Genomic DNA, 27,640 nt, shown 5'->3' with positions numbered 1-27,640 from the left:
TACAGGAGTGCACCAGGGCCCCCGCGTGGCAGAGACGAAGAAGGGCCTCAGCGTGGCATGAGGCAGCTCCCAGACTCAAGCCCAGCACTGCCTGGGCTGCAAAATCCCCATCACCACCCCCGCCCTCTTTGCACAGCCCATTGCACGCACAGCTGTGTATATCTCATCCACCCCCGGAGTTGTGCCCCCCAGGAGACAGGGTCAGACACAGCGGATAATTTATATATAATATATATATTTACTCTTTAAAAATAAACCTTCAGTCCCCACTACCGCCTGTACAAACTACAAAAATAAACCTTTGCTCTCTTTGATATAAATAACTTAGATGGCGTGGTTGGGGGGGAGGAGGGGGGGCTGCCCACCGTGCCCACGCCTGGCACGGGGACGAGGACCCCAGGGCCACCCCAGCACAGCGGCAGTGTCAGGGGGCCAGGGCAGTGGGCACAGCAACACCGCTGGAGTTAAAGTGCTGGGTAACGGCGTGGATGGTGCCCGGGATGGGGAGGGGGGTTGGCAGGGGGAGATGGCCCCATTGCGTGGACATGGGGCAAGAAAGTTGCTTTCCCAGCTGGATGAGCCCAGTGGCAGTGTGAGTGCCCTACACAGGGCAGAGCTGTGACTGTGGGACATCGCAGGGGCTTGGCACAGCGAGGAGCACCCCAAGGACCCCTTCTCCCTCCCCCAAATCCTGCCTGTGTGCTGGCAGCAATAGGCTCCCCAGCACATCCCCCAGCTCTGTCCCTCCTGTGCTCACTGGTAGGGAAACTGAGGCACAGAGAGGATGGGGGAACATGGGGCAGCCCCTCACTACCCCACCCCAAGCAGCCTGACAAGGCCCTTGGCTGAGAAATAAATCTTTTAAAATAAGCTTAAAAATATATATCTCTCTATAGATAGTTTCCCTTTGCAAATAAATAAAGGTGGGGGATGCCTACCCTGGGCCTTGCCCACGGCTCTGGGGTACCTGCCTTATCAGGCAGGGGGGCACCAGGGAAAGGCAGCCCAGCAGGTGGCCGGGGGGGTCCCAGGAGGAGGTGACGGGGAGCAGGCAGTGGCCCCATGAAGGGAGGTGGCAGAGCAGAGGGCTGGGCTCTGCGCCCCTGTGCCAGCAGCTCCAGAAACAGATGGGGAGTTAGTGCTTCCATTTCTGGGGGGCACAGGCACAGGGCGACCCCAAGGCACATAGGGAGACACGGCCCTGTTGGCACAGCACGGCCTGCACATAGCTTGCATAGGAACGCCAGCCTGCCCTGTCAAGCCTGGGTGTGGGGCCGTGGGGGGCCGATCCTCTTCGGCTGAGACCGGAGCATCGCCGCTAGGGCGATTAGCAGCACAACACGGGCGAGCCCGCTCTGCACCTTCTGTTCCATGCTGGGAGTTGCCAGCCTGGGTTCCATCCATGGAGCTGGTGACCTGTGGGGAGACAGCGGGAGTTCAGCTGGGAGTTCAGAACCCAAACTGTATCCCTATGCTATGCAACAGCACCTGCACCCAGTAGCGCTTCTGCAGCATTAGGCCACTGTTTGGGCAGCTGGCAAGAACAAGGAGGGGGATGTGGGCATTGTGCCCCCAGCTCACCTAGCGCCGGGTGCCTGCCCCATGGCGTCCCAGGCTTTGCATCTCAAAGGAGTCAGGCATGGTGCTGGGCTCCTCCACACTGTCCGTTTCGGTGCCAAAGCTGGGGTAGGAGCCAGGCAGCGTGGGGTGCAGGGCCACCGTCACCGAAGCAGTGGCTGTGACTGTGGTGTAGCTGCCGGCGGGGCCCTGCAGGTGGGTGCTGTAGGCTGGCAGGGGGGCCCGAGGGGCTGGCCAGGCACTGGAGGAGCAGGGCTGACCCGGCCGAGGCAGTGCTGTGGGGTGTGGGTAGTCTCTAGCCAGTGTGGGGCACGGCTCCCCGAAAGGCAGTGAAGCTGCAGGCTGGGGGACGGGCTGCTCCTTCTTCCCCTGGACCTCCGGGCTGTCCTTGTAGGGCTTCAGCACCTAAGGAGGAGCACGGTGGGGGTGGCTGAGCATCCCTCTGGCACCACCCTGCCAACCCCCACGTCTCTGCCCCTCGGCTCCATCCGACCACCACACAGACACATGGAGACACTCACAGTGATGCGGGGAAAGCTGGGGTCCTTGCCAGCCTCCAGCAGAATGTGTGCCGGGGCAGGGGGCACAATGAAGGGTCCCTGGGGGCTGCCTGGCCCCACACCGTCGCCATAGCACTCTGTGTCTGAGGTATCAGTGAAGGCAGCGGGCCAGGCGGGGGCACGGCGGATGTACAGACCCCCAGGGCCTAGGCACGGGGGCACCGGCTCTGTTGGGGGCAGGCGGGGGCCATTATCCACAGGAGATGCCTAGGGAGAGAGGAGATAGTGTAAGGGGTGTCAGAGACACACAGAGATGGGGTCAAGCAGGGATAGGACAACTGGATATGGGGCAAAGAAGGAATAGAGTAAAAAGCAAGAGTGAGGCTTAGGTGAGGGGAAGGCTGAGGTAGGTGTGTGTGGGATGACATCAGGACTGGGCTAGGCAGGGATGGATATAGGGCGAAGGTAGGGCACAGAGCAATGGGGCATTAGGACAGGTGGGCATGGGATGGGAGTCATACCTCAGAGGGTGGCCCGATGACTGATAGCAGGACAGGCAGCAGCACCAGCCCATTGAGCAGCCCCAGGAGTGTCAGGATGGTGAGCACCGCAAAGAAGTACCTGCAAGTAGGTGGGCAGAGGGCTGAGTGGGCTCACTGCCCCCCCCAGCCCCACTGTGACCCAGCACTGCCGGATGGGGTGCCCAGCCCTCACCTCATGATGAAGTCAAACTCAGAGCTGGCCAACATGAGGACGCCCAGGAGGGTAGAGACGGCACCGTCCATCACAGGGGCAAAGGTGTGCTCCAAGGCAGCAGCTGAGCGCACGTTCCTGCTCCCAACTGCCGTAAGGAAGCCCTGCGGAAGGTGGGAGGATTACGGAGGGCTCATCCTGATGGGGTGAGGGGGACACTGGGTCCAGGGGTCGAATCGGGGTGCCCCATGGACAGGCAGGGGTCTACCATTGCTCACCAGGGCCACGTGGACAGTGAACTCCACACCGATGCCAACTGAAGCGATGAGGATGACCACAGGGATGGCACTCAGCTTGATGCCCATCAGCCCCATAATGCCGAACAGTTCCACCGCCATCATGGCCAGGATGGAGACCTGGGAGCAGAGGGGTCAGCGAGGGGGTGCTCCAGTGCACACCATGCCCAACCCAACCATAATAGGATGATTGTGTCCTCAACCTATTGTCTCTTCCTGCTCAATTTGGGGTGTCTCTTTTGCCATCTATTGGTTGATGCTCTCCACCCCCTTCACAAGGAATATCCTTACAAATCAGGGTAGATGTGGCGTGTTGAGTAGGCATGGTGGGGATGGGTTGATGGTTGGACTAGATGATCTTAGTGGTCTTTTCCAACCTCAATGATTCTATGATTTTATTTCCGATTCCCGCTACAGGTGTCCTCCACCCACCGCCACCTCCACATGGGCATCCATCCCCAAGAAGCAGGTACCCGGGGCACACACTCACGATGATACCGGCCGTCCAGGGGTTGAGCAGCAGCAGGGCGCAGACGAGAAAGGTGCAGGCCAGCAGGATGCTGATGGCCAACAGGAACCAGTGGCGCAGGCCGATGTATTGCTCCCAGAAGAGGAAGGGGTAGCCGCTGGGGTAGCTCAGCACGCCATGGCGCTGGGCCGCCTCCTGGCAGATGGCTCGCACGCTCTCAATTGCCTCAACGAAGTCGGCTGTGCGACGCAGCCCGCTCAGGTAGAAGGGGAACTGGGCAAACTCCAGTGGCTGGGCTGCTGGGACTGAGGAGGAGAGCATAGGGTAGCGTGGAGGAAATCAACTTCACATGAATGCAGTCAAGATATGTGCCTGGGCACACTCGAGTAGCTGGGCATTGCCCAGGCAGGTGGTGGGGTCACTGTCCCTGCAGGTGTTCAAGAACCATAGAGATGTGGCACTGAGGGACATGGTCAGTGGGCAATATTGGTGGTAGGTGGACAGTTGGACTGAACGACCTTTAAGGTCTTTTCCAACCTTAATGATTCCACTCTATGATTCTATGAGTATCACAAGGCTAGGGACAAGGAGTTGGGGGTACAGAGTGATGCTTGGGGTGTAGGGCAAAGAGAGTGCAGAGCAAGAAGATGCAGGATACATCTCCATCACGGGATGCCCATGCGATGAGGGATGCTGGGGGTTTCTCAAGGGGCAGGGAGCAGCGTCCCCATGCCAGGGGATGCTTGGGGCCACGGGGACCTCGCTAGGCGCTCACTCACTTCGCAGGTTCTCGCCCGTAGTGTCGTACTTGTCATGGATCCACTCAGGCGGCGGTGGGTAGAAGTTGGCCTGAGAGGCAGCGAAGCCCAGGGGGTCGTTGCTGGCCCACACCGTCAGGCAGATGTAGAAGGTGTCTGGGGGGATGATGCCATTCTCATCCACCAACCGCCGTGTGGTCAACTATGGGGGTGGCAGGGATGGTGGTTAGAAGAGTGGTGGGCACAGCTCAGGATACAGCCCCACTGCTCCATCCCCAGCCCCGCTGCTCCATCCCCAGCCCCACTGCTCCATCCCCAGCTCTATCCCCAAGCACCTGGTTGAAGTTGAATGGCTCCTTCTTGTTGCCAGTCTGGATGAGGAGCTTGTAGGCCAGTGCCCCGTCCTCAGAGCCATTGCGATAGCTATCATGGGTGATGCGGCCGGCTTGCCAGTCCCTGTCGAAGGTGGCCTGGAGCCCTAGGGACAAAGCATGGGGTGAGCATCCCTGGGGGCACCATGGGGACACCATGGGATCCTCCCACCCACTGGGGCTCCAGAGGATGCAATGCATTTGGGAAGGTATTTCTTGGCATAAAGGTTGGGGTGGAAGCTCTGGGGATGCCCCTTACCTCGCAGCCAGTCCTGGAAGTAGTGGAGCCACATCTTGGGCAGGTCATGGTTGCCCTCACGCACCACGTACTTGACAGTGCTGAAGGCTTGGTGCAGGCTGAGAAGGGCGGCCTGGGCACCCGGGTAGTGGAAGCCACCCTTGGTGACGATGAACATGTTGTAGAAGGAGAAATACTTGAACTGGGCTGAGATGAAGGCGTGAGCCTTGGTGTCCCGTGGCACAATGTCTGTCAGGTAGAGTCCGTCATGCACCATGGTGGTGCCGTAGAGGCTCAGTCCCAACAGTGCCAAGAAGAGGACCACCACCACCACCTGTGGGGACAACAGGTCAACCAACGTCTCACTCTACCATGCTGCATCACACAACCTCACACCCCCACCCAACTTCACCTTGGTCTGGGTCCGCAGCAGGAGCGGGGCATACTTCTCACGGGCAAAGTCGGAGAGGCTCCAGCGGCACAAGGGCAGCGGCACGCACTCACGCCCACCCTTAGCCTCGTCCAGCTGGGCCAGCAGGTCCCGCGTGGAGCTGGAGGGGGTGAAGACCTGCGAGCCCAACGGGTCGGCAGGCGGCAGCAGCACGGCGGGCGAGGTGCACACCTGGGAGGTGGGTGGCAGGACGGTGACGATGTGGTGGCCCGAGGGGTCGCACTGGGTGAAGGCCTGCACGGTGGTGGTGATCTGAGTGCTGGTGGCCACGCCGGGGTGGCCGTAGGGGGACGGGTGGGAGGCATGGTTGTCGTTGGCATCGGCCAACTCCTGGGGTTGGATCTGGATGACCCGTGAGGAGCAAGGGCTGTGGGAAGAGGAAGGAGGAGGTGGTGAGGAAATGAGCAGGGCTGCCCATGGGGCTGTTTTGGGTGGGACATGAGGGTCCATCCCTGGCAGATATCTGCTACCTGTAGAAGCAGCAGAGGATGTCGAGGCGGCGCTTCTCCCGCCGATACAGGTCCAGGCTCAGTATGGCAGGGAAGACGAACAGCACCATGGCAAAGTTGAACACCACCACCACTGCTGCCTGCGGGCAGAGGGACATGTCAGAACCAGGCTCTTCCCACCCCACAGCATGGGTCACCACTCCCCAGTGGGTGCAGAGCATACCTGGAGTGAGAAGGCACGCAGGGCGGGGATGGGCACCAGGGCAGCCATGAAGAAGGCAATCATGTTGCTGATGGAGGTGAGAGCCACGCTGGTCCCCGTGCGCCGCAAGCACTCTCCTGTCCGCTCCTGCAGGACACAGAGGGACACAGTGACAAGGGACTGTGAGGAACAGTGGGGCATCCCAGGGCTGGGCTGAGTGCTCACCTTGAAGGGGATGTGCTGGCTGGTCTCAGTGAAGGCATGAGCCAGGAGGAACATGTCATCCACACCAATGCCAAGGGCCAGGAAGGGCAGCACCTGCCAGAGAGCAGCCAGTGTCAGCATGGGGACACAGCCACCACTTGGGACAAGGGGACCCACAGCTCTTCCCCCAGCATCTACCTGCGTGGTGGCTGCATTGAAGGAGATACCGAGCAGTGAGCAGAGCCCTAAGCCAGAGGCCACAGAGAGGGCCACCAGCAGGACCCCGGCCAGGCCCACGGCACCCTGTGACTTGGAGCAGTCCCAGCGCAGCATGGTGACACAGGCATAGGCCAGCTGGAGGAGCACAGCAGTTAACAAGGAGGCAGTGGGCAGGGAGGGATGGAGCAGGAGATGGACAGAGGGGAGTATACACACCATGAGGAGGTATCCCCCAGCCACCCGGATGGCACTGACATCAGAGAAGGACTTCATGATGTCGTTGAGTGTGGTGGTGGAGAAGGCATGGATGTTCTGTGTGGCGTTGGGTGGGATGGAGTCCTGCGCCAGCTGCAGGGCATACATCCCATTAGACAGAGCCATGACACGTCACCCCATAACAGGACACAGAGGGCGAGCATTGCCTGGGGACCCGTTGGACCACAAGCATGGCGCTGGCACCCATGGCCATGTGAGACTCAGGCAGCTGTCCCTGGTGCCCACCTCCACGAATTTCCTCTGCCAGGCCTCCAGGATAGCACCTGCCTTCTCCTCACTCCAGCTGATGTCATGGATCTCATAGTCATCCTTGAAGTGCTCAAACAGCTGCCGAGGGCTCATGAGAAGGAACATTGTCTGCAGGGCCTCGGCACTGGGGAGACACACACACATCCTGCTGGGATCAGAGCTGCAGCACCCTGTGTCCTGGGTCCCCCCAGAGTTCCACAGAATTTGTCCCTCTTATCCCCAGCCTCGCTCCAAAGCACTGTTCCCCTTGTCAAAGTGTTCCCTAGGGTGCTGGATGAGAACACCACCACTACAGGACCCCATGCTGTGCCCAGTGATCCTGCACTGCAGCCTTTACCTTAGCAGCTTGCCCTGGGAGTCTTTGGTTGTGCCGCCCAAAATCAGCTCCTCCTGCCAGCGCATGAACTTCCTGGAGAAGCCGTGGCAGCCCCCAGAGAGCTCCGCCGGGATGTCGGGGCTCTGCCGGAGGAGGGAAGGCAGTGTCAGACGTGGGCAGAGAATGGTGAGCCCTCCTGGTTGCACCCCAATCCCAATGGGCTGTCACTCACCTGCTGGCTCTGCTTGTTGGGGGCGCTGGAGGGGCACTGGGGGTCCTGGGGGTCCAGGCAGGGTCGCTCCATATAAGCCTGCCCCACTTCAGCCTTATCCAGCAGCTCCTTGAAACCTTCTAGGGATGTGAACTGCCCCAGCTCCTCCATCAGCTGCAGAGGGTCCAAGTTGCTCCACTGGATATCAGGACGGCCCCTGCGGAGAAAGCAGCACGGGGCGACACTGAAACCCCCCACCCCAGACCTCACTGCATGGGGTCAGCACCCCGACATCCCTGACAGCAGGGCTGGGGGGGAAGCATCGGTCCTTGATGCATCCCGCAGTGTCCCTGAGCTCCGGCGCAGCGGGCCGTGCCCTGAGTCAAGCAGCGTGCCTGATCCTGTTAGGCTGGGACAAAGGGGGGCAGGCGGCCCTGCGCGCCCCGCTCCCTGCAAGCAGTCAGCGCGATTACTGCCCGCGGATAACATCTTGATAGAGCGAGTGGGGAGGGGATGTTGGCCCATTCTACTCTCAGGTTTTGGGGTCTGCTATAGGGTCGGGGTACGGAGCAAGGATGGGAGTTCAGGAAATGGGGCTTTTCTGCTGTCTATGTAGGATGCTCCGCTCCAGGCTCCCAGCCCCAGTAGTTCTTTGAGAGAGGACAGACTAAAAGAAGCCAACTAACCCAATCCAGAGCTGCAAAAAGGGAAAGAGAAAGCCCAGAGCAAGTGCGGGCTCTGGGGAGAAGTGCAGCCCAATGATTCATGAAGGCTGGCTGGGCCGGAGCCGGGTGCTCCAGATTCCCACATACCAACTGGAGCCGCTGCCACTTCCAAAGAGAGCCCCTTTTATCTGCTCTGCTTGCTTCACTGAGCCAGGGCAAATCCTTTTGTCTTTCCACAGATTGCCACGCTTTGTTCTCCCAGCTCCCTCCCTGCTCACCCCTCAGAGCCTTAAAAAGGGGACAGAGTCCCGGGGCTGCCCCATGGGTACCGCTGCAGGGAGGTGCCCTGCTGCCACCCCTTGTCCAGATCCAGATCCTCAAGAATCCCTGATTTGTCCCCAAGCGTAGGGACGATGCCAGTCCCAGCGCAGACAGCGCCACTGGTGCCACGCTCGCTGCCGGCCAGGCTGGGATGCACAGTCCCAGGGTCTAAGGGGGGGCCAAACAGTCCGCCCCCCCGCCCCCCCCCGTGCTGGCTGGGCACGCCAAGGCCCCTTCCCCCTCCTCCGATCCCTGAATAAGGCCACTATTTCATCTGGTTGGCAACGGGCAGCTTTCAGAGCGGCATTAGCATGAGAAAGCGCGGGGCTGCGTTTGCTGACAATGCACAAGGCTGCCCGGGCTCTCCCGGACAAACACGGCTGTAAACAGAAGGAATGCAGGGGGCCTCCCCAGGCCCCACCAAAAAGCACCCAGGGCGGGGAGACGAGCATGGAGCGAGCAGCCCCATGCACCTGCACCTCGCTGTCCCCATGTCCCCATTCCAGGGCTGGGGGTGACGGGGATGTGCCACCAGGGCCCCCACTAGTGTCCCCCATACACTCACGGGAGGTAGGCTGAGCCTCCCTGCAGCTTGGCCCCTTCCCAGAAGCAGTCCAGCGGCGTCAGGATCACGCAGGGGAACAGCTTCTCAATCATCTGCAGGAGGAAGAGTGGCAGTGGTTGGAGGGATGCGCTGTGCCACCGCCCTGTGCACATGCCTGTACCACCACCTCCCATCCCGGCCCCAGTTGCCCTACATGCAGCTGGAGAGCTGCACACTCTCAGCAGGTGGGTTTTTACTATTTGCTGCTCCATTCTCAGTGGGCAGATGGCCAGGGATGGGAGTCCCATGGCACCAGTGCCCCCACTGACCCACTCAGCGCCACGCTCAGGACTCACCCTCTCAATCATTCCATTTTCAATGATGGGGACTCCTGACTTGTAGCAGATCTTGTTCAAATCCCACGATCTGCAACAGGAGGAGAATCTGAGGATGGGTTCAGTGCCACGGGAGGGTGTGAGGGGGACGCAGGGCACAGCAGGAGTCTCTGACACCCCATCTGGAGCAGGACTCACTTTCCGTACAGCGAGACTTGCACTTTGCTGGCAGCCAAGGCCGCCTCGAGGTGGAGCTGCAGGGCCTCCTGCGTCAGGATGTTCTCTCCTTCGCGTTTCGGGGTCTGGATCAGCATCTGGGATGTGTAGACGGACTCCTCGCCCAGCTTCTCCTTCGTGTAGCGGAGCTCCTGGCTGACACGGCTGCCCGCTGCGGGATGGGAGGAGACCATGACACTGGGGCCACCGACACTCTGTCTCAGCACTGCACCCACCGAGAGACACCTAGGGATGTGAACAGTCCCCAGGTGCAACCAAACCCGGGGGACGTCTTGCCATGGGGGTCTCCCAGCTGCTGACCTCCATGCGCTCACACCCCAAAAGCACGCATTCATCCCGTCTGTCCTGCCAGCTCATTGGCTTTGCCTTTCCTGGAAAATCCCCGTGGGCAGCAGGAAGGCGACGTTACACATCCCCTCCACTCCCACCTGGAGCAGAAGACTGACCAACAGAGCTGCTCTGGGAGCACCTGCGGACAGAGGGACAAAAGGGCACCGGGGGCCCTTTTGGCACCTCCAAGGCACAGGAAGCCATCCTTAAATGCTATACAAGAGTTTCAGCAACCAACTTTCCCAGCAGAACACACTGGCTTTTTTTCCAGCCATACACTGCAGACCCCATAGCACTCTGCTCCCAACTCACGGGGTACCCGAGATGAAGCCCCCAGCCCGGTGCCACCCTCTGAGGACACCACACATCCCGGTGCCGGGATGCAGTTCTCATCCATGCCGGGACCAGGACACTCCCTGGGCATGAAGCCGGAGCCCGGCAGGCCTGGACCCCCGCCAGCACTGAGGAGGCCAGAGCAAGACCACAAATAAGCAGCAGAATCTTCCCCTTTTAATGACTTATTATATGGGTTGACTTTTTTGTTGTTGTTGTTTGTTATATTTTCCTTCTTTTTTGGGCGGGGGGTGCCTTTATTGTTCCTGGCCTGGCTGAGGAGCAGCTGGTGTCCATCAGATGCCATTTGCAATGGAGGTTGTGCCAGGACTGGGGGAGCAATGGGAGGAGGGGGTGAGGGGGGGCATGGCTGTGGCCTTTGTGTGCGTGTGACAGAGGGGACGTCGGCGCCCAGGGCTGGGGACATGGGGAGGGAGGGTGCCGCGGGGGGAAGCATCCCTTCCCAGCAGGGTGGGAGGTCGGGGCGGGGGGGGGGGGGGGGGGGGGGGGGTGCACCGCTGCTCTGATCTCAGTTGTGCCACCCACATGGATGGGCGGATGGTGCTGGAAGGGGGGCATGGGGTCCCACAGCCCGGGGGGGGGGGGGGGGGGAATAGAGGATGCCCCCTCCTCCCTTCCACAAAATAAATAAATAAATAAATAAAAATTTAAAAAAAAATCGAGAGAAAATAAAAAGCCGTCCCTTGTAATTAGTGTTAATTTGGAACAGGGCACTGCGAGCCGTCAGCAAGCTTCAAAGGCAGTGAGGAAGCCTCAAATTCCAACACCCTAATTAAGCAAAGAGCAACATGAAAAGACACGGCAGCGTGCGCCGGGCTGCCAGGGACACTTCAAACGGGCACACGGCCGTCCCCAGGCTGGGAACAGAGCAGGACGCCCCACACCGAGCACAGGGGGCCAGAACGCCATGACAGCAACAATGAGCGCGCGGCTATGGGGACCTGGATGTAAATTTTGGAGGTTTTTTTGTTGTTGTTGTTGTTGTTGTTTTAAAAACTCCAATTAACAAAGGGAGCCCTCAGCTCGTTCATGCAAAGGGCCCTCTGGTTCCAATCAGACACCCAGCACTGCGATGAGCATCCCACCCTCCTCCCCCAGAGGGATGGATGTCTCCTGGGGCGCGCTGCATCCCCTGCGCCATGGACGGGGCTTTGGGTACCACGGGATGGGGACGGAGACTGGGGGTGATGGCACACATGGGGGGGACACGGTAGCCAAGTGGGCACCTAGAGGGGTCCCAGCACTGCGGGAGGCCTTGCGCATGGGCCATGCTGTGGGAGCCCTCCCATAATTATGGCATCCACTGCTAGATTATAGGGCAGGGCAGGAGCCTCCCTGCCTCCTCCCTGGCCACCCTGCCTGAGCCACCCACCCTTCCAAGCTCCCCACAGCCCGGTAGTGGTTCACCCACAGCTGGAGGCACCAGTTTGTGCCCCAGGGAGTGACCAGACAGGGAACAGGAACCCAAAGAACTACCGTGGGTGGTGTCTTCCCCCAAACCATGGTGAGCCACAGGTCCAAGCACCCTCCTTAGACATCAGTTGGAAGGTCTGGGGACAGCAGACCCCGTGCCAAGGCCCCAGACAGGCACATCAGCACGGGAACACAGACCCACACTGAACTGCCACAGCCAAAGGGCAGAAAAGCGAGGAAGACGATGGAAAGCACTGCAGAAAGGCAGCGACCCCTCAAAAGATGCACTGCTACAGAGTCCCCAAGGGGACATGCTGTGTCCCCAAGGGTGGGTAGACACTTAGGCACCAGCAGTTTTGGCACCACCACGCTGCAGGTGGGCACTGCCAGAAGCTGTCACTGCTCAGGTGAGCAGGGCAGCAGGCAGCGAGCACATCCTCGCTCAGCCCCCAGAAGAGAGGCCCAGGGCTGTGTGGCACAGGGTCTGGCACAGCTCTGCCCCAGCCATACCACCAGCAAAGGGCTCCCTTATAGGGCAGAGATAGAGAGCAGCACCCGGATGAGGAATATCACACCAAGACCCTCCTCCAGGAACAGCCACCCCCCAACAGCATCCCCATATCCACACCCCCTCTGTGCAACCAGAGGCACTCGCAGTGCCATCACAATAGTATGGACACAACACATCATCATCACCATGCTCCAGATCCATACATGAAACCCCTTCCAAAAAAGAGGGCAAGGGGTATGGGATTCCTCTCCCCCTCCCCCCCCCCCCCCCCCCCGGAGCACTGCCCCACATAACCCCACGGCCGGGGGTCCTGCAGCACGCAGGGAAGGGACGCGCCATCCCCGTGCCGCCAGGCACGCAGCAGCCAGAGGCCACCTTGGGAGTGTTGTGGGGCGGATTAGCTGGATTAGGGAGCTGTGAAAGGACCCATGCTGCTCTGGAGGAAGTCTCGCTCAGGGCGTGCTGAAAGAGCCATTTTTACCTGTCCCGGCCTCCCGAGGAGCCCCGCGGCCCCGTCCTGTCACAACACGGCCCCGTGCCCCCGCGGGGTGGCAGCCCCACTCCGACCCCATAGGAACGCTCCCGAAGTAAACGCAGCAAGGGAGAGGGTTCTGCTACCAAAACCCAGCACAGGGGATGCAAAAATTGAAAGAAAAAAAAAAAAAAAAAATCAGGAGCAAAGGGCCGGTTTGAGGCCACGGATGGAGAGCCGGCTTTGTTTATGGCGCAGCCAAATTAATGTCTTTATTACCCCCAAATCCGTTCCCAGCGCGGCCAGGACTGAGGGGACAGCGCGACCCCCGAAAAGGGGGAGCGGGGATTGAGGCGGGGACCATTCAGCGCTCAGACTCCTGTCAGCATTGACATAAATTTCCACTGGTGTTGGCATTTAGGCATTTGCCATTTCCATATGTATGGGGCTGCCTGTACTAATTATGCTAATCACCCCCTCTGTTGGCTGCTGTGAAAAATGGCCACATTAGGCACTCCACTGCTTGCTAATGTCACTTAATGTGTGGTTGAAACATACATTCATCCCGCGCTGAATGGTGAAATTTTTCCACATTGCTGGCTTCATTCAGGCAAGAAATGAATTTTTTGAACTCGGACCACTTTTCCAGGCCCGAGGGAGAGGCAGAGAATAAAACCCTCTTCTGGGTCCCTCGCGCCGCCCCCTCCCCAACGGGGCAGAGTCCCCTCCGAGCGCCGCGGATACGGACGAGTTTAAAGGAAAAGCCCCCAAACCATCCAGGGCAACAGAAATGTGTAAGTGGAGAAGCGAAGCGAAATGAACGCACGCTGATCACCGCAGCCATCTGAGGTCTCCGGGACTTTTTGGTTAATTAGCAAAAGTTTCCAGACCCAAAAAAATAAAAGCTGAGCGCACCAACAAGAAAGGGGAAGGCAAAGGGAGCTCCCAACAGCGTCCCAAAGGGAAACACACGGAGGCAGCCCCCGCTGAACCGAGAACAGCAAGCCCCCGGGAACGGTGCTTGTAGGGCTGGCTCAGAGCGAGTACACAGAGCCCACTGCTGGATTTTAGGACAGCGGGAGCACCGACCCAGCACCCCACAGCAGCAGTGTGCAGGTCCGAGCACTCGGGGTTGGGGTCCCAAGGCTGCACCCTAACCCCATGCCCAGATGGGGTAGAGGGTCCCAGACCGAGACAGAATGCAGGAGGGACCGCGCAGCTGCAATGGGGACCTCTTCTCAACCCACACACTGACACCAGTGCCACCACCCGGGCACAGAGCAGGGATGTGGGCACCTCCTGCCCCCCAAACCCACCCGGCAGCAGCAGGACCACCCACCTCTCTCCATGCCCACCCAGGCACCACACAGCCCCCACCCCACCCCCCCGGGTCCCACAGCAGCGTGGGAAGCGGGGCTGCAGGCACAGCTCTCTCTGCCGTAGGGCACAGAAGGGTGGGGAGGGCCTTTCATCCCCACTCTCAGCTTTTATTGTGGCTTTCCGCTGCCTGGAGCCAACCCCCCCCTCCTTCCGTGGGTGCCATCTCCCTGGGTGCTGGGGGTGGGGGGACAGCATCCTGTGCCAAACCCTATGGTAGAGGTCAGGGAAGGACGAAAGCCACAAGGGAAGGCTAGGGGAAAAAAATAAAATAAAATACATATATGTATATATGTATGTATAATAATCATCTCATCTTTGTGGAAACAGGGAGGGAAATGCCTTTCACCCCTGTTCCACACATCCACCTCCATCCCTCAGCCCTGCAGCACATTTAGGGTATCCCTGACCCCTCTGGGAAAGGAACGGGGTCTGCTCTGGTGCTGTGGGAGCGCGGGGCTGTTCCGGTTAGGAATTAACCCGGCCTTCCTTTGAACCAGCCCTCAGCCCCATAAATCAGGCAGCGCCATTCACCACCCAGCGCTCTGCCTCCCCGGCCCCACAGCGCCCTGGGAGAGCCGGGAACAGCTGCCAGGTGTCTCGAGGTAACCCAACACTCGCTGCGAGACAGGGATTCAAAGCCTGCGAGCGGCTAATTGCTTCGGAGGAACCTAATTGAACATTTCCACAGCAGAGTCCAATTTATGGGGTGACACACGGCCTTTTCCCATCTCCCAAGTTGGGATGTGGAGCATGCAGCAACCCTGCAGGCACCACCAGCATCTCCCAGCCCACAGGGCTGAGACAGCCCTAAGCCAGGATAAGGGATGCAACGGCCAGGGATGCACCCAGGCTGCAAAATTCCCCTATGGGGGGCACAGCCTCCCCCAGCCCCAAATGGCTGTCCTATCCATCTCTCTGTGGGGACAGTGATGCTGTGTCCCCACAGGTCACAGCTCCATCCACATCCTCCCGCAACAGGAACAGTCCCAGCTGGGCCTTGCCTGGGTGCATCACTGTGCTGCAATCCACCACCTGTCCATAGCGGGCAGGTGAGAAGGTACCAGCAGCTCCCAAAGGGCACTGATCCTCAGCTACCTTACTCCTGAGCTGGGGCACCAGCAATGGGATCAGGACTCCCCACACACACCCTTCTGCCCCTTCAGCGCTGCACAGAACGGGAAGACCGCGTCCCTGCAGACGCCTCTGCGCAGAACCCAGCTCCCAGCATCCCACACCTCCAGCCGCTTTGGGGTCACTCCTCTCCGCCAGCCCCACGCTGCCCACAGCGATCCGGCAGCACAGCAACAAACGCATCCACCCCGCATAACGACCGGGGAAGAGGCTGCAGTGAAATCCCAGCAGCAGTCCAAAAAAAGAAAAAAAAGAAAAAAGAAAAAAGCACAAAAAAAACACCAAAAAAAAAAAAAAAAGCACAAAAAAACCCCACGCAAACAAAACTTAGGATGCAACGACGCAGTGTGCCTTCCTGCACCTGTGACACGCAGCCCACCTGTGGCACGCAGCCCACGGCCTCGGGACAGGGACGGCTGCGGACACACGGAGCGGCGACGGATGGCGAGCTGACACGCGGGGCTGCTGGGAGCTCCCACGCACCGAACCGCTCCGAGCCCGCACCGACGGCACCGGGACGCGCTCCACCGCAAGGAACGAACGCAGCGCCGCCGCCGCCACCCCGGCTCGTTCCCAATCTCAACACGCTCCGAGTTCTGCTCCCCCACGACAGCGGCGAGCCCTCCCCGGCTGCAGCCTCAAAGAAGCACGAAGACCCCCGCGGCCTCAGTGGGAACGGCGGGAGCGCTCCGGGCACCGCCGCACCACGCAGCGAAGGGGGGATCGATGGATGGTGCGGTGCGGGAGGAGCGCCACGCGGGTGCGGGGAGCAGGTGGGGGCTGTGCGGGAGAGCCGAGCGCCGAGGAAGGGGAAAAAAAAAAAAAAAAGGAAAAAAAAAAAGGGGGTGGGAGAGCAAAGTTGCTTCTATTGTTGAACCGAATCCAAGAGGAGCCGAGGACCACACAGGGAGCGGGGCGTGGGGGAGGAGGCAGCTCCGCGCTAAGATGGCTGACACCCTCCGCTCGGCAACATCTGCCCCGGCGCTGCGCCCGCGGGGCCCCCCCGGTGGGACGGGAGCGGGCCGGGCGCCGCGGGGGGCACAAAGGGATGGGAGCGGGGATGTGTTCCGGGCTGAGCCTCCCGCAGCGCTCCGCACCTCGTACCCGACGGCGGGACGTGGAGATGCTCCGCGAGAAAGAGGGGAAAACAGCGAAAGAAAAAATAAAACCAACCAACCGAGAAAGCAAACAGACAAACACGCGTGGGAGCGCGCTCAGCTCCCGGCACACGTGCGCGGATCCCACGCGGGCTCAGCCCCACACTCCGCCCCGCAAGGCAGCTTACCTTCCACCCAGAGGTGCTCGATGTCCGTCTCGACGGAGGCCACCCGCAGCCCCACGGCCAGCGCCCCGAACAGCAGCAGCCCCACGAACAGCACCTTCCCGCAGTGCCGCTGGATCCGGCAGCCCAGCGCGAAGAGCAGCGCCTGGAAGCGGGCCCGCAGCCACAGCGGGGCCCCGCGGCCCTGCGGGGAGCGGCGGCGCTCAGCGGGGGGACCCGCACGGCGCGGTGCGGGGCGGAGCGGGCGATGCTCGCCGCTTACCTCGGGCAGCGCTTTGCGGAGGGCGGCGGCGGCGGCTCGCGGAGGAGCGGAGCGGGGGGGCTCGGCCGGCATGGCGGGGCGGCTGTGCGGGGCGCGCAGCCCCGTTATGTGGGGCCGAGCGAGGCGGCGTCGGCCCCCATGGGCGCGGAGGGCGCGGAGGGCGCGGGTGTGCGGCGGAGCGGCGGTGCCGGTGCGGAGGGCTCTGGGCCGGCGGCCGCCCGCCGCGCCTCTAAAGGGGAGGGCGGGGGCGGGGGGCGCCGGGGCCGCGCCGCCGCCGCCGCTCCCATTGGCCGCCGCCGCCGCGGCAGCGCCCATCGCCGCTGCTAAGCAACGGCAGCGCCCGCCGCCGGCGGCCACACACGGCGGAACCCCCCCGCCGGGTTCTCCCCCCCCTTCCCCCCCATCGCACTCCCCCCCCATCACCGCAACGCACCGCCCGGCCCCGCCGCGGGGAGGGGGGGGGAGCGGAGCGGCGCGGGGTGGGCATCCCCACAGCCGGCCCCACGGCATCGCCCTACGGCAGCCGCCTCTAAGGAGGCGTACGTAGCCCGCGGCTGCCCCCCGCCAAGGGTAGGCGGCCTCCGCACGGGTGCCCCGCGGGATGGGCGTCCTAATAGCGAACCTGACGGCGTCGCCCTATAGCTGCCGCCTCCAAGGATTGGCACGGCCCCCAGAGGTGCCCCCTGCAAGGATGGGTAACGCACACCCCGTAGGGGGTATTGGCAACCCCCACGGGTGCCTCAAGGGATGAGCATTCTCTCCAGGGGCTGCTTATCCCCCAAGTAGCTGCCTTCCAGTCTCTCCCCCATAGTCGCCTATGGGGCCGTGCATCTTCTCATAACCTCTCCCCAAGAAAGGGTGCAGGGGGGCCCCCCATATGCACTGCCCACCTCCGAGGGGCTGCGTGCCCTTCATGTGCACCCCAAGGGGTGGGCATTCCCGCTCCCACCCCCCCCCCCCCAAGGGCTGGGTGCTCCTCCATGGGGGACAGGGGGTACTCTGCTTTTTGGGGTTGCCCAAGAGCATTGCCCAATCCCCAGCTATGCACATCCGACCTCAACGGCCCTGGGCTGGAAGCAGGGCAGATCGCCCCCTATCAGGGGGCAGGGGGGGAAGGGTAAATGCCAGCAGTGATTTGTGGGGCAATAGGGATTTGCACCAGCTTTATGGGATCTCTGCTCATTTTGCACCCTCCCGGGGTCTCCGTTGGAGTGTTGCTCTCACTGGGAACCTGCAGAGCTGCTGGGGGCAAACCCACATAGAACATCATCCCATAAGGGCTGCGGCGTTCCCAACATCTGGGCTCCTCCAGGCATCCCTTTAGTGGCCCAAAATAGGGGGAAACCCCAGCAATAACTCCGGAAAACCCTAACTCCAGGTTCTGGGGCAACCCTACTGCAGCCACAGAGCTGTGCTGGGCACCAGGAGCACAGAAAGGGTTTCTCCCACGTCCCGCGATAGGCCTGTAGCATCTGGCGGTCCCCCAAATACAGAAGGGAAACAGCTATTCAGCACTTCTTGTGCCTGATTGCTATTAACAGCTCCACCATTCCTATTCCTCGGTGGACCGGTACTACTGCTGGGCAGCTGCTTCTTTTTAGAAAGTAAAACAGAGTTCCACTGTTTGGTGTGGCACCACGGTGTCCTCTGATCCCCGTTCTCCATCACCTATTTGTCACTGGTTGTTTCTACCTGGGACCATACTGATGTATGGCACAGATGTGGTTGGCAAACCCTCGGGATGGCCACTGAGCCCATCGGGGATGGCATCCTCAGCCCCATCCAGGCTCACCCACAGCAGCACCGGGGTGCCAAAGCTGAACGGTACAGTGGCATGGATCTGAGCATTGTGGCCTGGGTCCTCTTAGAGCATCTCAAACCCCATACAGGGATGGAACCCAACTGGAAAATGCCTGCAGGCAGGACCGTGCCCTGACGCCGCAGCAATGGTCTCTGGCAGCTCTGGGTCTGCTCAGTGCCGCGAGCTCTGCGTCACCCCTGTGTCCTCCAGAGCCACCCGGAGGGGACGTGGGCTGTGTCCTGAGCCCCATGGGCCACCGGCCTCGGGGGAGAGGCTCACGCATGGGGAGGCTGCGCCTGCCGCTTCGTGCTGACCGGCTGTTTTATATCAAGGCGGGAGGGGGGATTTGCTGTTCTAGATGGTATTTTAATGGGCAGCCAGGCAGCTGGAGCCTGGGAGAAGCCTGCTTTACATTGTTTGGGGTTGTAACAAATAAATTCAATTAAAGGCAAATGGCTCCGCACAGCCCCCACCCTGCGCTGAGGCTCTGCAGCACGGATGGCTGCGGGAGCCCAGCCCTGGGTGTGAGGCGGGGGCCCAGGGCTCCGTCCCCACACTGGGGACACCCTGGAGCCATGCCCCAGTGAGACACTGGGATGCAGTGGGAGGCTGAGCAGGGATGGGAGCGGGGACATCCGGAGAGGGGGTGTCTCCATATGGCTGTTCCACTCTATGGTGCAAATGGGATTGGGGAATCCCAAGGACACCCCAGCAGGCAGCCCTGGAGGTGCGGCTCCAAGGAGCCTGGGGAGAGGGAGGTAGGGAAGGGACAGGGACATGGAGCCTGGGGCAAGGCAGAGGGGACTTAGTGGGGCCATGCCAGAACCTCAGAGCTGTAAACAGCCACAGCAGCAACTCCTCTGCTGGGAGCCAGAGCCGGGCGTTTGTTAGTTGGAAACCAGATGGTGCTCTGCAAAGCCAGCTCAGCCCGCCCGGCTGTGGGCCCCTGCTCAATGCAGGCTCCCAGGGGCCATGGTGGGATGAAGGAGGTGTTGGGGTGTCCTGTGCAGCAGTGAGGGCTGGGAGGAGGTGTCCCCAGGGGTGCTGTGTCCCCCAGGGGTGCCGTGTGCCCAGAGGAAAGGTGTGACCCAAAGGGATGCTGTAGGAGAGCAGGATGAGAGGGGCAGCATCCACAGCCCCCCGCCCTCCAGGCACCTCTGCGTGCTGCACTGTGCCTCAGTTTTCCAGCAGCTCCCTGGCAGCTGGGAGATCTCTGGGATGGAGGGGGTCCCCAGGCCAGAGGCTGACAGGTCCATTCAAACAGGGCAGTGGTGCCAGTGGGGAAGGGATGGAGCCCCATCCCTGAATCCAGGGAAAGCCCTGGGGTGATGCCACAGGACGTGGTGACGGCGCCAGAGCCAGCAGGATCCCAGCCCCCTTCTCCAGTACCTGGCTGTCCCGGGGCAGCAGCACCAATGTGACACAGCCATACCCCTCTCAGCCCCTGTGTTTTTGGGGAGCACAGCATGCGGGCAGACAGCCCTGACTGGGGAGGGGACAGAGGGAGCACCGTAACCCCGTGGGGGTCCCATGGTGTTTACAGAGCTTAAGAACCCCCTAAGCCCCGCCAGGCCACGAGGCACAATAGCGTGTGGATGTGGTGACACCGGCCGTCCCCACACCACCTTGGAAGACAGAGGGCCCTGCCACCCACCGCCAGCACCGGGATTAATTATGATAATGTAGTTCTTTCCCCCTTTGTCACCCTAATGAATGGGCCCCTTTAGGATTTTAAGGCCTTTGTTTGGTGCCTCTTTACTGCGGTATTGTAGGATGGGGACTAGCAGGTGGCAGGTCCCCAAACAGCCCCTTTTGTCTCCTTTGGGGGCTGTTTGGTGGTGGGGTTGGGAGGAGGTGCAGGGGGGCCGCAGGGGGGCTCTGGGAGGGACCGGCCCCGCGCCCCACACCGTGTTGCCATGTCGGGGCCTGCAGGCTTGGCCGGGCCCACACGGCGGGCAGAAGCCAGGAGCCACCGCCTGAGCACCGGCCTTGATCTTTTACTGCCTGGGCAAATCAATTACCCGGCAGAAAAGTCCCTAAATCCCACCATAAAACCCGTTTAGCGGCTGATGTGGCGTGGTGGCCGCTGGTAGCGCTGGCTGGGCCCTGGGCAAAGCCTCAGCTCACGGCCACGGGGTGAGGGCAGGGTGGCCGCTGGGGACACTGGGGACAATCAGGCACAGCGCTCTGGGATGTGGGTCCTGGGGGTCCTGGTCGTGCTCAGCCCCTCCAAGGGCCCACAGCACCTTCCCCTCCGCTCCCATCCTGGGAAATGCCTTTGGGACACCCGGGAGCGCTGTGACAAGGGACGCCTCTTCCTGGGGCGCAGGGCATCCCTGTACCCTGCTGTACTTTCCCGCTCCCCGCGGGACCCCAAGCATCCAATGGTGTACAGGGCAAACTGGGGTGCAGGGAGGCAGACCCTGGCCGGGCACCACAAACAGTGGTGAGCAGCGGGGTGGTAAAACGGTGACAAGTAATTGGTGTCCTGGCCGGTCCTTTCATGCCGACGCCGTTTTATGGGTGAGGAAATTGCTTGTGAGTCAGGAACACAGGAGACAAATTTAGGAAGTGCTCTCTGAATGTGCTGGGGTCAGGCGCCGAGGCCGAGCGCTTGAAACCTGGGTGGCCTCGGCGCTCGCCCCGCGCCCCCCCGGCCCCTCGGCATGGGAACACGGACCTTTTATCTTATCACTGCTCTTCCGCCCGCCCCAGCCTCCCCTCGGCCCCCTCCCAGCACAGCCGCTTGTGCCGCAGACACAATGCCACCCTCTGGGAGCCAGCATGGGGGCTGCTCCCTCTGCCCCAACCCACCATAGGGTCCCCAAGGTAGACCCCGATGAGCCGCCGTGGGGCGAGGGGTCCCCCCCGTTTAGGGTGCTGCCCAGTGTGGGAAGCACTGGGGTGAGGTGCTGAGTGGCCCCATGGCTGGGCACTGTCCTCAGGTATGAGCCAGTTGGACCCCAGCGCTGGCTTCCAGAGCCCCCCAGGAGGAAGGGAGCAGGTTCTCCCATTTGTTTGCTATGGTTTTAACTGGGAGGAAAGGCCACGGCCCCATTAACGCGTGCCCGAACACGGCTGAGGGTACCTTGAGAGCACAGCCCCTTCCCTGGCCACCTCGAACGCATCGAACCAGGCGGGTTGGATGTATTTTTCTTGATCACCGGCCAAGAGCTCTCTCCTGCAAAGCAGCATGTTTCTCATTTTCTGTAGGTTTAACTCCAAATTAATTTGTAAGTGATCTAGGTTTCTTGTTCCCCGAAAGATACCTAATAGCGCAGGGGAGTTCCTGCCAACCGAAACGTCGCAGCAGGGCGAAGGAAAAGCAGTAAAAAGAAACCCAGGAACTGTGACCCCTGGTGGGTATTTAACAAGGTGTCAGGTCGAGGGATTTTCAGAGCCCTCTAAGTGGATGTGACACCGGCCCCACTGCTCGGGCTGGGCCGCAGGAGGGTCCCGCTGTGGGGATGCTCTGCTGTGGCTGCTCGGTCCCATCCTGATGCAGCGATGGAAGATACTGAGAGAGCAGAGAAGGATGGGTTGGGGTCCCAGGGCCAGCGCCCCACTGCATGGGAAGCAGGCATGGTTTAATGGGGCCAGCTGCTGGCAGGAGGACACAGGCACTTTTGTGTGCACTCTCGCTCCCGGCACTGGTTGGGGCTGGCAGGGCCTGCACTGGTTCAGCCACCAAGAGCCGAGCTCGCCACGGGGGCTAGCGGCCAAACCCACCTAACAACCCTGCTGCCTCATTTATGCTGGGGCAGCCTGCAGCAGCAGCAGTGAGACTGCCTTGCTGCTGGCTGCGGAGCAGAGGCAGCAGGATCCCTTCTTGCAGGCACCCGGCACCAAACGTCATCTGCAGAAGGGCCAGAGCAGGGAGGAGACGCTGCTGTTGCTCAATGACCCTGCAAGGGCCCCGGCCCTGGCTCCGTCCCATTGCCACTGGCAATGGCTGAGCGACACGGCCACCAAGCTGTCCCACGCTCTGTGGGCAGCACTGCAGCATTGAGGACATCCCACGGACAACACAACCCAGCCACCATCAGCCCATTCTCTCTCCCCAGCCATTGCCAGGCTTCCCAGCTTTCTCTGCCTGATAATACAGCAGGGAACCATTTTTGGGGATCCCGGAGTTGGAGCGAAACCGATGCAACGAGCTGCTGGGGTCTTTGCAAGGCAGATGGCTGCGTTCCACCAGCTGGCCATCCCAAACATGCCCATCGCACCACCACCAGCCACCCCATCCCCATCCCAACATCACCACTCGCTCCTTTCTCCTCATCCTCTCCAGCTCCCCAGGAGCTGCACCCCACTCCCAGCTGCCAGCCCTGGGGACGGTGCTGGCCGTGGTCTCTGCCACCAGCCCCCCTGCCCCGCCGCAGGGTTAAACCCCCCAACCAAATGACGGAGGAAGATAGGAAAAACAATCACAAGAATTTGTTTCATGCTGCCTGGATCCCTCCTCGCACGCAGCAGTGTTTTTGGACGGCCAATTTATAATCAGCAGTGTGGAATGTTGTAAATTAAATATTTTTAAACAACTTTGCTCTCTCTCTGGTTAAACATTTCAGAGATCGCTCTTTCTTGTCTGTCTCTTGCTGGGTGGTCCCTCCATTCGCCCGTACATCTTCCTCAAACACAATTAACCATTTAGATGTTGCACAAAGGAATAGCTTATGCATACAACACCAGTCGCTCGCTGCTCTGGTGGTGGGGGAGGGAGGCAAATAAGAAGGCAGCTTCTTTTATTTTCCACTAAAAACAAAAACAAGAAAATCCCTTTTTCCTTCCCAAACTATCCCATTTTCCTTGAATTATAAAGGCACTGATCCAAGCTCATCAGCTGTCTCGGTGTTTGGTCCAGGAACCCCTTTGCTTTTCCCCCTCTCCTGAAATTCAACATTAGCATTTTAAAAGCCTTAAACATACAAGTTTATTTAGACCCCAGCTCTCTCAAGCTCTCGCCTTCCATATTTATATATACATGCATTTTATCGTATATAAAATGTCTGTCTATTGGGCCTGGAAGGAAGTTCTCGTCTGCCGGCCCGTCTGGGCGGCACGGTGTGTCTGTGGACCTTGGCTCCTGGGGCACGGAGTGAAAATGGATGCTGCCCTAAAGCAGTCACTCTGCCGGGTCCCAGAGAACCTCAGATGCTGTGCGGCTCAGGGGCAGGCATGCTGGACCTCCTGGACTCCCCTCCAAACTTCCAAGCCCTTGACACCCACAGTTAGCGAGAAGGAGGGGATAAATCCACAAGGGCTGGGGCTAGGCTGGCAGCAACCCGCAGCAGGACAAACAGGAGAGGCCACCACCTTCCCTTGTAGATCTTCCAGGGAGGTCGATGAACCAGGCAGGACAAACCACCAAGCCGGCCACGCTGACCCAAGCAAGACTCAGCACAGCTGTGCCGAAATCAGCACGTGCCAGCTCCCCCAGGCAGAAATGTCCCAGCAGCAGAGGACGGGCAGGGACTGGAGCCAGCCATCAGCCCTCAATGCGCAACCTTCTCATATCCACCCAGCCGCACATCTGCCAGGAGGCTTCAGGCCTGTCCACAAAGCACCGCCGCCTACCAAGCTGGGAAGCTCCATCTTTTCAGAATCAGTGCCCACCGAGCACTGCCCTGGTTCTCATACCTCCGTGATGGCATGGGCTGCAGGGCTCACCTGCTGGGACCCGACCGAGCGAAGCAAGGGCACAAACTGCTCTCAAAGCTGGAGAGCAGCAGCGCAAGTCAGATCTCCGTGAATGCCTGCATGACTTGGGACCAAAGCTGCTCCCCAAACAGCCTGGGAACAGAAATGCATTTCTGAGGTCACCTCTCCATTTCTCCTGAAGACTGTAGCATTTCTCACTCAGTCTGCACGCATTCCTATAGCACACAATCCTTAAGGTTGGAAAAGCCCTTGAAGATCACCCAGTCCAATCCCACCCCACCACACCCGCTGCCCACGTCCCTCAGTGCCACATCCCCACGGTTCTTGAACACCTCCAGGGACGGTGACCCCACCACCTCCCTGCGCAGCCTGTGCCACTGCATCGCTGCTCTTTCTGAGAAGGAACTGTTCCAAATATCCAACCCATCCTCTGCTCATCTGACGATGGCAGCAGCCCGGAGACCAGGTGAGATGAGGAAGGGTTAACCTGGTGCCCATCTTGGGATTCCTGAAGGCCCTATTATCCCGAATTATTTTTCGTAATTACTGCCACACACGTAGACTACATCAAGAGTGAATCTTCACTTTGATAATTTGTGCTGCGAAATCTCACTTTGGGATCTACTTTTATCTCACACCAAACACCTGCAGGTCGTAAAAGGCAAAAAGGAAAAGAAAATGCCTCAAATCCCGGCCAGGTTTTCAAGTGTCAGGGAACACTAAATTAATGCTAAATTCTAACCGACACAGTAATGAGCCCCCCACCCTCTGTTTAAATTACCTAGACAAAAGGATTCGAGTGAGACGTTACCTTGTAATTAAGACACAAGGAGGTAAAGCTCTAGCTGCTAAAGAAGAGGACACTGACATTTCAGAAGTTAAGATGGATCTTAGAAACCAGAAAATAGAATACTTTCTATTCCCATCCAGCCCTTCAGAGTTCGGTTTTTGTTTATGAAACGCTGGGAATGTCTGGATTATAATCCCTCTTCTGTCAAATTAGCTAAGAAACTGTAATTTTTCTCAGGGGATGCTGGTGCCCATGAAGCACACATTTAAAATTTATCACTGCAGTTAATGAAATCTCATTCCAGCCAGTTGCTGTAAGCACCTCTGGATGCCAAACTGCCAGGCTCAGATAAATGTCCCCGTTGAATCCTACCAGATTCCAATAAACAGCTTTTAGGTAGGAACTTGTGTCCAATTTACAAATGTTAAAGAACAGCTTGTGTTTCAATCCCCTCCAGGTGCTTTACAATCCTGGCACAACCCCTGACCACAAGGCTGTGCGTTTCACATTAGCGCTCTCGACCCATCTCACATACATACAGCCTGGACACGGGGACGGACCTCCTGTCCGGGGTTGGGAACGGCAAAGGAACCATCAAAACAAAACACAGTCCCACTGCTTATGCCCTACTTTCCCTCCAGCCCCTTCGCATTGCTTTTGGGCAGCATTTCCAAGTAACGGACCTCACTCAGCCCTGGAGCAAACGGGTGCCGACCTCCTCAGCTGCATCGCAGTGGAGCAGGGCTGCAGCTTCAATGCTTTTGTGCTATGGGGCAGCATTGCAAGAAGAGAGAAGAAGGCTGGCGAAGGGCTACGCAGAGCAGCCCACACTGTGCTTTGCTGCCCACCTGCCGCATTGAGGACGTGCAGGCAGCATCCCGAGTGGTTTCTCCCGGTATCCGGGGCTCGGCCTGTGTCGCAGCGGGGTCGGCAAAGTCATTCTTTCGAGTAGGCACAGTCTGTGTGGTCCCAGCTCCCCTTCTGCTGGAAAAGTACAGTGCGTTCGCCGGGGCAGGGAGCGATATCAGCCGGCACAAACCCCGTGCATCCCAATGAGGGGGGAAGGGCTGGCGGACACACGGCTCTGTAAATACTTCTTTATTAAGACATAAATACAAAGCTGAACAGGAAAGGAGCAGTGACAGGGTAAACCATGCCAGTACTGATCTGCGCGGATGATCTTACGATGCTGAACATCTGGTTCTGCTGCCGGCTTCCATAAAATCATCTTTAAAACCTACTTGGGTTATATCTCCATCAGCTGTTCAGTGCCCACAATGACTTCATTAACATGTTTGGCTGAAAAGAGAGAGAGAGGGAGGAAAAGAAGAGGAATTGAGTTTTGCAGCAGTGTTTCAGACCTTGCATTTTTTAAATCTGCATCTTTAAAATAAATGAGAAAAGCAGATCCTAGGGAACTTGAGCGCAGATTCGCTGCCCTTTTTTGGTCTCCAGCATCTCTCAGACAGCATCCCACACACATGGCAAAAGCCTAAACAACTGACTAAACATTAGGAGGTTTCTCTAATGAGAGTTTTCACATGTATGTGTCACTACCAAACAACAGTGGCCCGACGGAAGTCACAGCTGCTGCTGACAGGTGTACCTCTGGGCCCATGCAAAGAACCATCCACATCCAGCGTGGAGCTACACAGAGCTACAAGGTCACTCCTCTGCCTATTCCCAGCCTTGGCGGACACATTAACGTGCCAGTCCCTGCCCCAGCACTGTTCATGCACTGTACTAAAAGAGCCTTCCGTTTAAAATGCAAAAGCAGCCTGTCAGGGAAAGACTGCAAATAAGCCATCTAGAGCCAAAATAATAAAAACACAAAACTGAAAAGCCTAAAAACCCAAGCATGTGGCCTCAGAGCGTGACACAATGCCTGTGTGCTCCAAGTGGGTGTCCTCGGGGTATGGCCAGAGTTGGTGAATCTGAACCACTCCCTGCGAGTTGGACACCCATTCAAGCGAAGTTCAGGTGCTTTGAACCGTGCCCCAAGGCTCTCCATCCCCCTTTTCCACTTCTGTACATTCAGAATAACAATTGGCTCTGGTATCCAGGGTGCCTGGGGTGAATCATCGAGGCCTGCAAGGTGCTCAGGCACACCGTGTTGTCTCCAACACCTTGCACAGCAGTGGGGGTAGATGGCCAAGGATGAAGGAAATAACCAGTTGTGTTTTATTTACCCACCTAAAATGCCTGCCCTCAGGGGAGCAGATTTTGCAAGAGTGCTGCAAAACAACAGCTACCCTGCCCTCGGCTGCATAAAGCAATTACTGGCAGTTCCCAAAGTGGCCGAGCTAACATGATGCTTCCCGTGGTTTAGAGCTCAAGACATTATCTTTGCACCATGCAAACCGTCACTCCAGAAGTGGTTTGATTAAAAACTGCTCTGCAAACTTCAAGGAGTTATATGGACTGCAGCGAGATAACTTCCTGCTATGGCCCTGACCCCAGCACCATGCGGATCCTGCTGTCTGCTCTGCTTGCAGGACAGAGTTGGGTTAGCCACAAGACTGCCTTCCAGAGATCCTTTGTGAAAATAACAACAAAATAAGAACAAAAAGATGCTTCTTACTTTCAGCATCAGATTGAGTAATTTATTCCTGTGCTCAGGGCATTTAGTGACAACTGATAATTAATCCTGGAGCCTCATGGAAACGTCCTG

The 27,640-nt window shown here is 59.2% G+C and overlaps 3 protein-coding genes across 5 annotated transcripts in view; 1 reads left to right on the top strand and 2 right to left on the bottom strand.

Moving 5' to 3' along the window:
• Positions 1–1,301: 1,301 nt before the first annotated feature.
• Positions 1,302–17,032, bottom strand: PTCH2 (patched 2). 3 transcript variants are annotated; one of them, XM_048944973.1, is made up of 24 exons: positions 16,718–16,868; positions 16,459–16,639; positions 9,544–9,733; positions 9,367–9,436; positions 9,032–9,123; positions 7,502–7,697; positions 7,291–7,412; positions 6,930–7,077; positions 6,645–6,776; positions 6,408–6,563; positions 6,231–6,323; positions 6,027–6,152; positions 5,822–5,943; positions 5,316–5,721; positions 4,925–5,237; positions 4,630–4,772; positions 4,316–4,496; positions 3,558–3,841; positions 3,050–3,187; positions 2,793–2,935; positions 2,600–2,699; positions 2,100–2,345; positions 1,582–1,983; positions 1,302–1,416 (listed from the first exon to the last, which is right to left on the bottom strand). In XM_048944973.1, the coding sequence occupies exons 1-23, from the start codon at positions 16,787–16,789 to the stop codon at positions 1,582–1,584; spliced, it is 4,056 nt and encodes a 1,351-aa protein (XP_048800930.1). In that variant the 5' UTR covers positions 16,790–16,868; the 3' UTR covers positions 1,302–1,416. The 3 variants fall into 3 exon arrangements, with proteins under 3 accessions (XP_048800930.1, XP_048800931.1, XP_048800927.1); XM_048944974.1 differs by having other exon boundaries at positions 5,825–5,943; XM_048944970.1 differs by having other exon boundaries at positions 5,825–5,943; positions 16,459–17,032.
• Positions 16,901–27,640, top strand: part of AKR1A1 (aldo-keto reductase family 1 member A1) — a 357,612-nt gene continuing 346,872 nt past the window's right edge. The window contains exon 1 of the mRNA XM_048945002.1: positions 16,901–16,905. The gene's annotated coding sequence lies outside the window, so the exon portion shown is untranslated. The remainder of the gene's footprint in view (positions 16,906–27,640) is intronic.
• The window catches only part of EIF2B3 (eukaryotic translation initiation factor 2B subunit gamma), a 92,175-nt gene continuing 90,586 nt past the window's right edge, over positions 26,052–27,640 (bottom strand). Inside the window, exon 12 of the mRNA XM_048944993.1 lies at positions 26,052–26,268. Within this exon, the coding sequence (XP_048800950.1) occupies positions 26,216–26,268 (53 nt within the window). The 3' untranslated portion in view covers positions 26,052–26,215. The remainder of the gene's footprint in view (positions 26,269–27,640) is intronic.

The sequence above is a fragment of the Lagopus muta genome, chromosome 5, assembly GCF_023343835.1.
Source record: "Lagopus muta isolate bLagMut1 chromosome 5, bLagMut1 primary, whole genome shotgun sequence".
In the NCBI taxonomy this organism is placed as follows: domain Eukaryota; kingdom Metazoa; phylum Chordata; class Aves; order Galliformes; family Phasianidae; genus Lagopus; species Lagopus muta.
This window is presented reverse-complemented; position numbering and strand designations above follow the sequence as displayed.

Bases quoted from the DNA above. Each gene is read 5' to 3' on its own strand.
- PTCH2 (XM_048944970.1), bottom strand. From the start codon at position 17,032: ATGGGCGCTGCCGCGGCGGCGGCGGCCAATGGGAGCGGCGGCGGCGGC. The intron at 9,124-9,366 runs GTGAGTCCTGAG...TTCCTCCTGCAG, and splicing joins AAAATGGAATGATTGAGAGG to ATGATTGAGAAGCTGTTCCC. The intron at 2,700-2,792 runs GTGAGGGCTGGG...ACCTACTTGCAG, and splicing joins GAGTTTGACTTCATCATGAG to GTACTTCTTTGCGGTGCTCA.